This window comes from Neltuma alba, unplaced genomic scaffold (assembly GCF_004799145.2).
Source record: "Neltuma alba isolate B1F8T4 unplaced genomic scaffold, ASM479914v2 tig00006183_pilon, whole genome shotgun sequence".
NCBI lineage: Eukaryota > Viridiplantae > Streptophyta > Magnoliopsida > Fabales > Fabaceae > Neltuma > Neltuma alba.
The window spans coordinates 35,516-50,076 of record NW_021634377.1 but is presented as its reverse complement, the minus strand read 5'-3'; the positions used below and the strand labels follow the sequence as shown (position 1 = coordinate 50,076).

Here is a 14,561-nt window from a genome sequence, read left to right as displayed (position 1 = left end):
TCAAGTTAAAACTTTAAAGACCAAAATAGCCAATTTTTCATATATATAAATAAATAAATTAGTAATGATGAGATGCGGGAATATGTTGATTTATTGCCTTTAAAGCATATATTTGATTCATCACATGACCAAACTTTAAAATCCTGTACGTACACTCTGTTTTGGATTTAAAGCACTTTAAAATATGAATCTCCAGATTCACAAAAATAAATGTACATGGTGTTCAATCTTTAATTTGTACATAATATGAATCATCATGACTTGTGGCACATACAGAATATGATTAATCAAGTTGCAAAATTATAGTTATAAATTACAATTAATGTGATGATCTCTAACTTGTTCATAAAAAATCACTGAATGATTCGATGAAACTGTGTTCTCAATCCATATATGATATATGTATATGAAGATCAAACATACGATAAAGTGTTTTTTCCCCCCCTTTTTTGAGTAAGAATATATCACACTTTTAATCCTTTGATTCTCTATGATACATTTGAGATAAAAAGCGTAATAAGTTTAGTTTCTTAATCTCAGTCTCTTTATTAATAATATTCTGTACCATTTTTTTATTTTAAAAAAACGATAATGTATATTAAAGAATTGAGACTTTTTTTTTTCCTCCATTAAACAAGTACCTTCTGTCAAAGACAATCCTGTCCTAAAAGTGAGTACCTCTAGCAACAAGAGAATTGGATTTGACCCTAAATAGAAAATCTTAAGGCACTGTTGTCTTGTGGATTAAATACTACCTCCGGTCCTAATTATAAGAGCCAGTTGACTAATTTGAGGAGATTAAGGAAGTAAGTTTAGTTAGTTATTTGTCCTAAATAGGTATTGTCTTTCCTAAAATATCCTTGCTAATTAAGTATATTGACTAGAACTATCATTGTTAGGAGGGTTACTTTGAAAAAAAAAAGTATAAATATGAGAGACAAAGTGAATTGGGGTCTTATATTTAGGACCAAAATAAAAGTCAAACAGGATCTTATATTAAAGACCGGAGGTAGTATTAAATTAAGATTATAATTAAGGATAATTTAAGGTTAAATTCGTTAACAAAATAGATATAAAGAGTACTACCTCTGGTTCTTAATATAAGAGTTAATTAACTAATTTGAGTAAATTAAGAAAATTAGTTAAGTTAGTTATTGGTAAGAAATATGTGTTTTTTTATAAAAATACTCTTACTAATTAAGTGCCATTTGATTTGATGAAACATCTAACATATGCAGTTACTACAAAGACTACCTTGAAAAAAATGAATAAATATGAAAAACAAAGTAGATTGGAGTTTTATATTTAGAACTAAATTAAAAGTCAAACTACCTCTATAAGAACTAGAAGTAGTATATTATTATTATTTGAGCTGATTAATATATGAAAGCCAGAGACATTATTATATGTGATTAATTAAGGATGTAAATTATTATAAGACTGAGCGATGCGACCATGTGCTCCTTCGGGATAGAAACCACCTGGGATACTCTCACTGCCAGTCCCATATACGATCCTTAATATTTGCTGAGGGGTTCTGCCATAAGAGAGAGAATTGGTGTTTGCAGAGAGGACATTGCCGGAGACTTTGCCCTCAGAACCTTCGTCTTTTGGGACGACAAGACCTTCGTCCTCCTTCAAACCTGCGTTTCCTAGTCTGTCTCGAAGCTTGGAGATACGGTCTGTGAATTCTGCTACAGTTATGGCGTATGGCGCGACGAGTTCATGCTTACGCTCATATAATAATGCTCTTGTTACTGCATCTTGCCCTGACTCGACTCCCAGAAGCCCAGCTACTAGCTGCACGTAGATTTTCATTTGAAATCAGTCTTTTCTAAAATCAAATATACTGTATTTGATATTGAAAACTAGAGTTTGGAGGTATTGAAAACCAGACCGATCAATATTAAACCGAACGAGTCATTAGTCTAATTGTGATTAAACTAGAGTTTACCCTGATTAAAATAATATAATATTGAAAATCGGACCCATCATTAAACCAAATGAGTTAGAGATCTAATAATGGTTATATTAGAAATAACCCAATCACGATTAAAATAATATAATATATATAACCATGAAAAGAGTAATACTTGAATAAAGATGTATTAATTCACAAGTAAATGGAATATTCATGTATGGATTAAACATAATATTCAATAAAACAAAATTATTATGTTAAAGCAGAAACTTGACTAACTGCTATTATTTTTAAAAAAATCAAAACGATGTTGCTTCATTCTCAATAAGAAGATAAATATATAAAATTATAATTTTCAACCCGCTTGATCTGTCCAAAATTCTTAACCAGATTAGTTAGAAGACTAATTTATCGGTTTGCATAACATGCTAGAATGTGTAGGTAATGCGGTAAGCCAAAATTTGAATTGGATAACATGAATACCTGTTTGGAGGTGGTATTTTGGAGCATAGGATTAGCTCCAACATAACCAGTGAGACCAACATAAGGAATCACATAAGTTACCAATAAATAATTAATGGAATTGGCATATGGATCAAAAGGTGGGTTCAGAGGTCTTCCAAAAGCCTTGTTCATTATTGTTGCGAACACTTGGCTGCTTATATTTAGCAATGGCCTTGGAAATCCTTTTACTGTGCTTTTTATGGCCCTGCAATATCATAATCACCACCAAACTTGACAACATTTTATAATAAACATTTCAAAGAAAAATGAAAAAATCCCAAAACAAGTCCTTGGAATATAGAAAATTCCTGATTGAGTCCTGGAATTGTGTAGATGACAGAAATGATCAATGACTTAATCTGTCATTTGTAAAATCAAGAGGAATTGACAACTTTATCTTGATTAGGCAAAAATGAGTAGTTATTTTCTAAACGAATCTAGATAATACTTACACCGTTCTAATGATTATATGATTAGTTATAGTTAATAACAAGGCAACTTCTCAAGGGGCATTCCTGACTACAAAAAAATAAGTAGTTATTCTCTACACGAATCTAGGTAATGCTTACACTATTCTACTGATTACATGATCAGTTGTTGTTAATAACAAGGCAACTTCTCATGGGGCATTCCTGACTACGAAAAAATGAGTAGTTATTCTCTACACGAATCTAGATAATGCTTATACTGTTCTACTGATTACATGATTAGTTGTAGTTAATAACAAGGCAACTTCTCATAGGACATTTTTGACTACGAAAAAATAAGTAGTTATTCTCTACATGAATCTAGATAACTCCTAAACCCTTATAGTGATTCCTTAAATTACTGTAGTGAATGAATACAAATGAAGCAAAGTTGTAAATTCTTTTTGATTTTACAAATGACAGATCAAGTCATTGATCCTTTATGTTATTTACATAATTTTAAGACTCGATCAGGAATTCATTATATTCCAAGGGCTTTTTCTAGGATTTTTCCAAGAAAAATTCATTCTTTTTTTTCCAAATAAAAATATTTTAAAGTATTTGGAAAATCATTTTGCAAGTATGTACTAAATTTTCAATTTAGTACATATATTATTTTCTCTCTTTATTAAATCTTTTAATTTTGCTCAGGATTGTTAGTCATGCAAAATAAAGGGAGAAAAATTGTAGATATCAAATTAAAAATTAAAATATATATAGGTACATGGAAAATAACAATTATGGAAATTACCTCAAATGCCCAACTTCCTGCAAGCCGAATTGCAAAATAATATCTTTAGTGAGAGGGTCAAGTTGGGCCAATCTACCCCCAATTGGTGATGGGCCTCCTTGGGCAAGATCTGGGCTAGCTATATCCAGCCCATAGCCCAAAGATCCAAACAGAAAGAACTCAGCCTCCAAGTACTCTAAATTTAGAGGGAACTCAAGAAGATCTTTGTCACTGAAATAACTTGCTGCACTCGCAAAAATTTTAGAAGAATAAGACTTTGGGGCAAACAAGGAAAGGAAAAAAGAAGTGAACAAAACAACGTTGGAAATAGTGATAAAGTGCTTGTGAAAAGCCATGGTGATATTGAGAAAATTTGTAAACTGATTGAATGAATCTGTTCTTTGTTTGTGCAATTATATATAGGCAAGATGATAATTTCAAAGTGGGGTTGGAGTGCAAAAAATTCAAACAAGTGATAAATACAAGAGTAAATGTGTGATAAATGAGTATTTATTACGTGTTGCATTTTTTCTTACATCCAATTCAAATTGAATATAACATTTTTTTTAATATAAGAGCTAAATGACTAATCTGTAAATATTAAAAAAATTAATTAAGTTAATTATTTATAATAAGTAAATATTATCTTTCTTAAAATACTCTTATTAATCATATGCATTTGAATTATTTCTTAATAATAACTTTTTATCATGTGCAATTACTATAAAAATTAGTTAACGACAAAATGAATAAATTATAAATATTAGAGATAAAGTGTACTAAGATCTTATATTTATCAGGTACAATTTGGTGAATCCCAAAAAGCACTTAGAAAAATATTTTCATGCTAGCCGAGACAAAATTTATCTCATACATCATAAAATTACTTCTAAAAAGTTAATCCAAACACTCCTTAACTAAATTAAATATTGAATTAGCTTTTACATTAAGATGCGGAGCTCATAATATTTATTGAAAATGGGGAAGGATTGTGCATCTCGTTGAAATGTTTGAAAGTGTGGGGATAACTTGTAATCAAAAATCATTTTGCTTTATTTTAGCCAAAAAAAAAACTGTTATACCAAATTGCTAGCCTCGCTCTATAAATGCCCAGGTGTTTTGTGTTGTAATTTAGAGGGAAAAATTAATCAAGTGAAGTATTTATTATTCACACAACAACAAAGTTTGCAAATTACTAATTTTTCGTGCCGCTTGAAACAAGTATTATGATAGTGTGACATGAACATCTAATAATTTATTTAGTGTAAATAAATGTAATTTAAGTCTCAAGATATCGTTATTTTTTAATAGATATAATTATCTTGTTATAAATATATCGGTTTAATGTGATGACATGATCATTTCTAAGGTTTGCCGGCCAAAATGATCATTTCTAATGTCATCGTGCTTCAAATTTGATATGGCATGAGCGAAACAAATATGATTCATGGGTGTTGATGATGAATATTATTACCACAACAATCACATATATGATGCATATTATTACCACAACAATCACATATATCATCTTGATAAATGTTCACAAAGTTTGGTGTGTTGATGACAATTATGTAAATATTCCTTATACTATCGAGATTCTACTCGTATGAGACCAAAGATCTTACTCCAGGGCCACTTGGATATTGTTTTTTTCTTTTCCAGTAATAAAATTTTAGGTAAGGGGTTGGCTCAAGCCAAGGACAAAAAAAAGACTAGTTTGTCACATATAGCCCAGTTGCCTAAGAGTCACACCCTACCCATTTGGGCTCTTGGCATGCCTAAGTCATTAGTTGGGATAGAATATTAACAATGTGAGAATTATCAGTAAGAGTTGAGTCTAGCAGAAGGATCTTGTCCCTCACAACATGGAGAATTAACTTCAAATTACATATTTTACCTGGTTATAAATATACCTCCCCGATTGTCACAATAATCTTAGAAATTAAATCACTTCCTTTAATGAAAGTGTCCAACCCTTTAAATGCTGAACTTTTGGAACAATGGGGTCACTTGGATAGTTCTTTATACCAAGATCATTACTCTTGTTCCACTTTAGCCATACCTGGAAGTTACTTTTCTAGTCCTATTTATAAGACAGATATAGAGAAATTTTTTTGGTGATATTTATAGAGTAGAAAAAGCAAATTTTCATATGAATATACAATTCTATCATTCATTTATTATTGAGGTCCTTAATATAAGATTTAATTAACTAATTTGAATAAATTAAAAATGTTAGTTAAATTAGTTAATATGATGTGTTCTTTTTCCTAACATACCCGAAGCATTTTTCTTAATTTCCTCCCTTCATCTTCTACTTGATTATTGTTGGGAGAATATCAATAGGATTAATTGAGAAAAAATTGATAAGCATATGAAATAAATATTATATATAGAACTAACATTAACTTCCCAATTAGTTCCTACATTAAGGACCGGATGAGTATATTAAATGAGGATAAAGTTGAAAAGTTATTAAATTTTAAATAAAGTTAATAAAATTTAGAATTTTTATTAGTTTATGTGAAATATGTTTAAATAATTTGTAAATAAATTATATGAGTAGATCACAAAATACTCCTTTTACCTGCAAGTTGTGACTATGTGCGTTGGGACTCCACTGATTCAAAAGCCATAATTGGCATTTATGAGTGTTGGCGGTAATATTCATGAATATTTATCCAAATTAAAAATTCTTAAAATTTCAAAATTAATACTAGTTTGGCAAAGAAGTACCTATAGGTGGAGTTAGATAGGGAGAACCTTAATCCTTTACCAGCATTTAAGGCCAAAAAGAAAAAATAAGACTCACTTTATGATATAATTTATATTTTACACTATAAAGTGGATCTTATATTTAGAATAGAAGGAGTAATTGACAAAAATTCCCACGCAAGTCCAAATTGAAAGTTCCATGACAAGTTGAAAATTTTGGAACGCCTAAATTAAAATAATATTCAATTTTTTTTGCCAGCTAAAATAATATTCAGTTAAACAATCTTTTTTTCATTTTCATTCTTGTAGAATTTCCAACTTGTATGCGTTGTTTTTTCAACTTAATTTTCAACCTTCCTTTTCAAATTGGCGAATGAAAACAAAGAATGTCTAATGCAAAAACTTCGAATAACAAGCTCCGTTATTTATAGTAAATGGGTATGAGTTGTTATAAATTTTATACAATATTAAATCTTTAATATAAGACCTAGTTTGATAGTTAGATTTTAATTATAAATATAATATCTTAATTTATCTTGTTTTTTAAACTTATAATTTTTTTCAAAATATTTTCAAGAATAATTTAACGAAGTTAATGCATACTTGTTACATCTGATAAACAATTTATCTACTTCTTTTAATATTTGTAATTAATTATTTAGTTTTTATACTAAAAATCAGAGATAGTATATATATTAATAAATGAAAATATTAAAGATGCTTGTCTATTCTTTTTTTTCCTGTATTTTTATCGGTTAAAACAAAAAAAAAGGGGGGGAAATCAGAATACATGCCCCTCGCTATCTTACAATCAAATTGGACTGTTTCTGACTTTCTGTTTGCAATTAAACGACATATTATCCCACAAAACCCTTGGATTTAGTGACATCTTACCCTCTCTTTTGAGAGAAACGTCGCGAGTTTAAATTCGTGTTTGCATGTTGAAATTTCATCTCTCCAACCAATTTGCAAATATTTATAAAATTAATTAAATTGATTATTTATAATAAATATGTTTTGAATTCTCTAAACCACAATCTTTAATTCTATACATTATATTAAAATTACTTCTTGGTGAGTAGATTGAAGTCTAATCTTACCTTAATTAACTCTTATATTAAAAAGTAGAAATAAGAATCATTTTATTTTTTATTATAAGAATCTGCTAACTAATTCAATCATACTAATAAAAATGGTTAAAAATATTAAACTTGTCATAAAATTCAAGTGATTTCTAGTGTTATCCTTATTAACTATATTAAATTTTAATATAGTATTAATTTCTATTCTCTTATTACCCTTATTAAATATAAGCATATATATGAAAAAATATTAATACTTGTTGAAACTATTAAGGAAAAATCTTTTTGGAGGCACCTATACTTTTTTTGAAATTTTTTTTTAATTTCGTACTTATATGTTTTTTTCCTCTTAATTAAATCTTTAATTTTGGTCTATTAATATAGTTCTTGTATGGAGACTAAAAATATTGATAGAACAAATTACAAGAGTTAACATTGCTAAAAAATAAAATAAAATTAAATGATTTAATTAAGAAGAAAAAGACACATAGGTATTAAATTAAAAATTGAGAGAAAATATATCTACTTTTAATTGGTTTTCCCAAACTATCAAAAGTTCTTATGAAAATAAAATAAAATAAAATGTCCCCCATAATGAGGACAGGAACTATATGATGATATCCTAATATTTTTATCAGTCATAAAAACCTTGCAAGGTGGCGTTTACTATTTAGTCCACTTTTACACACTTACAATTACATTACTTTCACTCTTTCAGTTTCAACCAAATCATTATTGTGAACATTTTCTCACCCACTCATTTTGGAAATTGGAAGACCCTGAAAGGAGACAAGCCTTCTCTAATTGATCAGATTCAAAAAATCATTTGACACGGTAAGGAACCATATAACACCCAATCCACCAAATATGATCAAGGCTCAAGATTTAGTATTTGCATAAAACCATCGAAGCTTACGCCGTCGCTTCGGTCACCGCCGCCGCCAAGTGCGATCATATCGTCAATATCTTGGTCGGTGACGGCGATCCCAGCCCACTCCATGAAGCTTTTCAGATCCTTGTGGCTGAGCTTGCCGTCGCCGTCGTGCTTGTTCATGACTCTAAACACTTCCTTCATCACTCCGCCGCCGCAACCGCCACAGACTGCTATTTCCAACATGCGCGCGAACTCTTCATACTCGACGAACCCGTCTTTGTTGGTGTCCGCCGCCGTCATCATCGACCCGATTGTGTCGTCGTCTACTTCATGGCAAAACCTGTGGTAGAACGATTGAAGGTCATTGCGGCTTATTCTTCCATCATGATCGACATCGAGCACGTCGAATGCTGGTCGGAATGGTTCATTAATGGCGGCGGAGGAAGAGGAGGAAGCATGGTGGTGAGAACGGAGGTTCCGGCGGGAAGGACCCATTTTAGAAAGAAAAGTGTGCGTAGCGGAAAATGTCCAAATCCTTATTTTACTGAGCCCATTTCTCATCTTCTCTCCCTCTGCGTTTCCTTTTATTCTCATTTTACGAGAGATGTGGGGCCCAATCCCATATCTCATTTTTTTCCTCCAAGCACGAGTTTTGGAGGAAAAAAGAAAAAGATTTTTGAGTTGAAAATATGCTTTTTAATTATTTATACTACCCTAATTGTTATTATAAGATACCTTTAATCACCTCAATAAAATTAATGGGAGATTATCAAATTATTAACTGTTTCTAAAAAATAAAAAATTAATAAATTTATCCGTATTTATTTACCACCCTAAATTACATTCAATAAGATCTAAAATTGGTAATTAATAAAGTTTTAGAATGGAAGAAGAAGCATTATACTACCTCTCGTCCTAATTATAAGATCTCGTTTATACACTACAAATGAGATCTTATAATTAAAAACAGAGGTAGTATTTACTTGCTCATCATTTTTTTATAATTTAGAATTTAGTGATGATTTTTAACATTCTAAATCTTTCACATCCAAATTACACGTCAAGCAATAGCATCAAGAGGAAAAATCCTCAAAAAGATGTTCAACAAGACTAGCATAATTTTATTCAGTACATTCAATTTTCTCACACACCAAAAAAAAAAAAACAAAAGAAAACATATATATTTATAGATTTCAAGAGGCACTGAGAAGCTCAAAGTCATGAGAAGAAGGCATGGAAGTTCCAGAAAGGAAGGCTCTGATGAGAGTGAAAGCATATTTTGGTTTGTGCTTGGCAATCTCATGCCCTGCCCCTCTTACTACCACAAAAGTCACCCCTTCATATTCCTCTGTCCATCCTCCCACCTGTTCACAAGTCTCAAACATTTATGACACATCAATCATATACAATGTCAAGGGTCATTTTTATTCTTAAAGTATTTACAAAGAAGTTATGGATATTTAAAAGTTTTTTTTGAGTTAATATATCCTTTCAGTTAAAAAACTAATATTGACAGTTAAAAGTTATAAGGGTGATATTGCTTACTTTTTAATACTTCTTGAACAACATTGAGTCAAAACAAACTTTTGAATATCTCAGATCTTCTGTGAATACGATAAAAATGACCCTTAACCTTTATATGCACGCATATAATTTATCACTTCTTTAGATTACATCTTTCAATATAGATATACTTTTACCTGCCCATTGTCATACCAAGGACGCCAAGGGCTTACACTTGGAAGCTTCAGAGCATTTAGACTGTAGCGAGTGGATGTCACTGGAAGCACAGAATCTGTATCACCACTGTCATATGGCAAAAGAAAAATCAAACATCAATGGAAATGAAGAGGAATATTCATGCAATTATAACTCTATTCTTAGGCAGACTTTTTAAGTTTCATTGCAGACTAACCTGAAAACCCAAATCCTCAGTCCTGCCTGAACAAGTTCTTGATAAATATCAAGCACTGTCACTGGAGAATCTTTCCAGGTTTTACTTACTACGTCACTGCAAAATATTTGAGAGAGAGCAAGGCACACTTTACATTTCTACATCCCAAAGCAGAACATAGAAGAAGTTCCCTCAAATCGGCACCAATAATTTTTCTCTAAAAATAGTTACTTTAGTTGTAAGTATTCTCAAAATTTCAGCTTGGAACTACAATATAACTTCATACAGAAAGGATGTCACAAAAGTCTTAGTTAATAGTTAAAAAGGGGAAATTTCATGTCACTTAATAAATGAAGATGGATTCGGATAAATCACATGGGATGTCTGAGAACATTTGGTGTTTAATGGGAGATGTTGCATGGGAATATATATATATATATATATATATAAAATATGCCCTCTTGATTGCTACCCTATTGATCATAAAATACCTGCAGGTTTTCCATTTGTGAGGTTTATGAGCTGGATCAACATGAAGAGCCTTTTGAACCTCAGGTAAATTAAAGTACACAGTGGTGTGCTTCGATGCGCAAGGATCGAATGGCGCTCTGAGCCTGCCAATTCTCTATAACATAGCATTAAAATTATCAGTTAGAAATGTCTCATAATCATCTAGTTAATCATGTTCTCACTTATCTGATATATCTGATTTTAGGTAGAATTCCCAACCATCTCTGCAGTGTATTGACAAACTTTAATACTGGGATGTGTTTTATGACTCATGGGGCCAATAGAAAAGCTGATTATGATTTTGCAGTAAAATGACTTCAATAAGAGGAAATCAAAATGCTACAGTAAAATTTCATCGTTTAAGAAGATTCCCATTCACAATTTTTGTTGTGTTTGAAATGAGAAGATAAAGAAAACAAGTAGAGAATCAATGAATAGTATTAACAAGGTACGCTTACATGAGTTCTTTTTGCCAGCAGGTTTGTTTGGCTAACATTAGAAGGGCATGGAGGAGTAAAAATACTGTACTGATCAAGGTTGCCAATTTCTTTATCAACAATGTCTAAAACTTTCTGACATGAATCTGAAGGATGCACGAAAGGCTCAAGATTGCATTTAATGTTCAATATCTCGTGTGTTTGATCTGAAATCAAACCAGAGGTCCATAAAAACTGGGCAACTCCCTTATGATCATTGTAATCATCAGTTAGAGGATTTCCTACCTTCAATAGACACAGACACATTTATATTATTTACTGCCTTAAGCAGATCAGCAAAAAGAAATCATTCTCATGAAGACACAAAAATCTATACCAAGTAGCCTTTCAGATTGATGCATTTATCTTTGGCTCTCTTGTTGTGCTTCAGAATAAGTTGGCTAAGTTGAGGGACATAATGCCCTGAAACACAGGTCTAACAGTTGATTCATACTAAGATATCACAGGAAGACAAAGTCTATATGAAAAAAAAAAAAGAGTACAACCAAAACATTTTACATGCAACTGCACCTCATCGATTTTTTTTTTTTTTTGGTTGGGCAGTATCCCCTAACTGGTAGTTAGAGACTAATCCTCTTGAAGAGTAGAGACCATTGGAAAGGGCTTTGCGTCTTCCAAACAAAGTTCTTTTCATGCAAACGGTCTGGTTTGAGCTCAGAACATCATTTTTAAGGGACCCAACCGTCTACCAATTGTGTTGGACTTTGTTGGTATTGATTTTATTTTCTTATGTTAGGAACTTGGGAATAATTTGAGAGATTTGTGAAGTAAAGTGCTGGTGGTCAAACTGGTCAAAGGTTGACAATGTAATTTCATGCTGTCAGCCCATGATTCTCAAAGACATGTTAGGTTCTAAGCCCTTTCTGAAAGACGCATTATGGAGTTTCACTTACCTGCATAACTCTCACCAGATATAAAGAAATCTCTTCCTTTATACTGAGGAAATCGCTCCAACCACTTCAATAGGAATTCCAAAGAATCCATAGCTGCCAATGAAATAACATTAAACTTGAGTCTCGCAATACACGCACACACATGTATGTATGTATGTATGTATTCCAAACCAGAAAGTATGAGGTCCTAAACTATTAGACTCATACCAGTCCTACTATCGCATTGTTCTTTATGTCCGACAGAGTCTTTGAACATGAAAATCCAACTCCAACAGGAGAATCAACAAAAAGAAGGTTGGCAACTATAAAACAAACACAAAAAATAGTTAGACTGACACATCTGCATTTACCAAATTGGCACTCTGCTAATAAGAAAAAAGTTCATGATGAGCATAAGTAAGATACCTCGAACGACCAATAAAGGGATGAATCTATGAGGGGATTCAAGAAAATATAAACAATCTTGTAGGTTGTTGCGTCTTTATTTAATTACCTCGATTCCAAGAGTAAGGATTTAGATAAAGTGTCTTGCCACCTGGCTTAATGCGAAAGGGACCAATTTCATTTGCTGCCCCCAATCCAATGGATGAACATCCAGGTCCTGCGTAGAAGACAGAAATTTTCACAACCTTAAAAAAACACAAGTGTGAAACGAAGGAAACACCTTAACGAACATAAAAAGAAGCAATGCTTTTGAGTTTTAACCTCCATTGAGCCATAGAAGGAGGGGCTTAGTTTCAGGTTCTGAGGCAGCTTCAAAGAACCGGTAAAACAGTGCCCTCCCAGCTTCCTGGTTCACTTTGACATACCCAGCGTAATGTGCAAAATTGACGTTAAACTCTTGACCCGCAAGCCACTCTACCCGGTCTTCTTGTTGCTGGACAAACGGGTCTGAGGAAGAAGATAAAGCAAACCCAGTATTCCCCTGAAGGCACAGATACAGAGTGGTAACAACTATGGCTAAAAGTTGAGAGAGAAGAGGAGAGAAGTTGGGTTTTGCCATTGAAAGTAGGACAAAGGACGATGAATATTTGGTGCGTACAGTGTTCCCTCAGCTTTAAATAGAGTAGGATTTCGTTATGCCAATCATGATGCATGCATGCCTGTTTTGTACCCAAATCCTTTTGTTGTGCCACCTAGTTTTGTCTGCACTCCTTTTGTTGTGCCATCACTTTTCTCTGCATGCCGCTTTTGAAAGTGAAATTTAAGGGATGAAGTGCTTCATAATAATTATTTTAAAAGTCGCCCATCAGAGATAATTTCAAATTAATCCCTTTATATGTGTCTCTCGTATGAAAGAGTTATATACTTAGCTATATTCTTTAGAAATGATACTCAAATCCATACTACTGAATAGAAAACAACTCTAATAAGAAAACAAGCAATACCCCTTCAACCAAATTGCAACTAACAGAACCTACTCATAAAACACATGAGAAATATATTCTGAGGGGAAAGATTTTCGATCAAGTCTGTTTGCTAAAACTTTGTAATGGATTAATGAAGTTGTAATGGCCAGTTAGATTTTGGAAAGAAACGATGGGCCACAGGAATTAATGTAAAGTCTAAAAAAGACTTCATACCTCCACCATCAAAACGAAATTTAAAAAAAAAAAAAAAGGGTCATATGTAGTGAAGGAAGAGAAAGATGGTGGTGTAGGCAGATAGGGTCACCAGGCCACAGTGGGCTGACTGTGCAGCATCCTGTTATCCCTCCACTGTTGAGAGCCAGAGGTTTTCGCTGCTCTGTGAAACCAGCCTCACGCATTGCCCTCTGGTTTAAGGCTCACGAGATCTAAACCTTCACTTAAATCCCGTGAACTAACTCTCCACTTGGAGCGGGCAGGCCAACATGATTCAGCAATCAGTCCAACCTGGCGAAACCCAAGCTGTATCCCACCATCTTGATGCCCTCACTCGAGTCACAAGCCGACGTTACCCACCTCGGCGGTTGAGGGAGCATATCCACGCATTTATAAAGACTGGCTATTCTCAGGTTTTGGCAATGTGGGACTTCAAATAATTCCAGCCTACTCCATGTACTGACTGAGTTGTGTTGATCGAAAATATGTGGATGCATCAAAGAAGCTGTAAACTCTCAAACCAAACCACTTCGTTGTATTGTTAAGTTCGATCTGCGGCTTTTTAAAGCACCCCAGAAGGATATAAAAAGCATGTGAACGAGTTCATAAATTAACCCAGCAAAACTGAGCTTTATATGTTTCAAGAAAATTCAGAATAGAGTCTCCTTCCAGTTGAGGAAGAACACACTGGTTTAAACTTTACAGTTCTGAACCAAATTTGCCTCCAATTGGCAAAATAGATCAAAATGCTTTCGTTTTGATTTTTATTGAAGAAGATGATCTGAGAATGTACTTTATTTTGAAGTCGAAAAGCTTGAACTAATCAATTTATACAAGGATTCAACAGGAAAATGATTATTCATATTAGATTTTATCTGAATTTATACAGCA

The 14,561-nt window shown here is 32.5% G+C and overlaps 2 protein-coding genes and 1 pseudogene across 2 annotated transcripts; all 3 read right to left on the bottom strand.

Annotated features, from left to right (window-relative positions):
* Positions 1-1,395: 1,395 nt before the first annotated feature.
* Positions 1,396-3,978, bottom strand: LOC114749799 (desiccation-related protein PCC13-62-like). Its single transcript, XM_028938330.1, has 3 exons — positions 3,644-3,978; positions 2,405-2,630; positions 1,396-1,800 (listed from the first exon to the last, which is right to left on the bottom strand). Exons 1-3 carry the CDS (start codon positions 3,976-3,978, stop codon positions 1,417-1,419), a joined length of 945 nt encoding a protein of 314 aa, XP_028794163.1. The 3' UTR covers positions 1,396-1,416.
* Positions 3,979-8,290: 4,312 nt separating this feature from the next.
* Positions 8,291-8,788, bottom strand: LOC114749798 (calcium-binding protein CP1-like). Its single transcript, XM_028938329.1, has one exon. The coding sequence runs from the start codon at positions 8,786-8,788 to the stop codon at positions 8,291-8,293; it is 498 nt and encodes a 165-aa protein (XP_028794162.1).
* A 573-nt stretch (positions 8,789-9,361) lies between these two features.
* LOC114749806 (serine carboxypeptidase II-2-like) lies at positions 9,362-13,090 on the bottom strand (annotated as a pseudogene).
* Positions 13,091-14,561: the final 1,471 nt, after the last annotated feature.

What these genes read in the sequence shown, in the direction of transcription:
- LOC114749799 (XM_028938330.1), bottom strand. Translation starts at nt 3,978, where the DNA reads ATGGCTTTTCACAAGCACTTTATCACTATTTCCAACGTTGTTTTGTTC. An exon ending in CAGGAAGTTGGGCATTTGAG is followed by an intron (nt 2,631 to 3,643) that starts GTAATTTCCATA and finishes ATGATATTGCAG; the next exon opens with GGCCATAAAAAGCACAGTAA. An exon ending in AAAATACCACCTCCAAACAG is followed by an intron (nt 1,801 to 2,404) that starts GTATTCATGTTA and finishes ATCTACGTGCAG; the next exon opens with CTAGTAGCTGGGCTTCTGGG.
- LOC114749798 (XM_028938329.1), bottom strand. Translation starts at nt 8,788, where the DNA reads ATGGGTCCTTCCCGCCGGAACCTCCGTTCTCACCACCATGCTTCCTCC.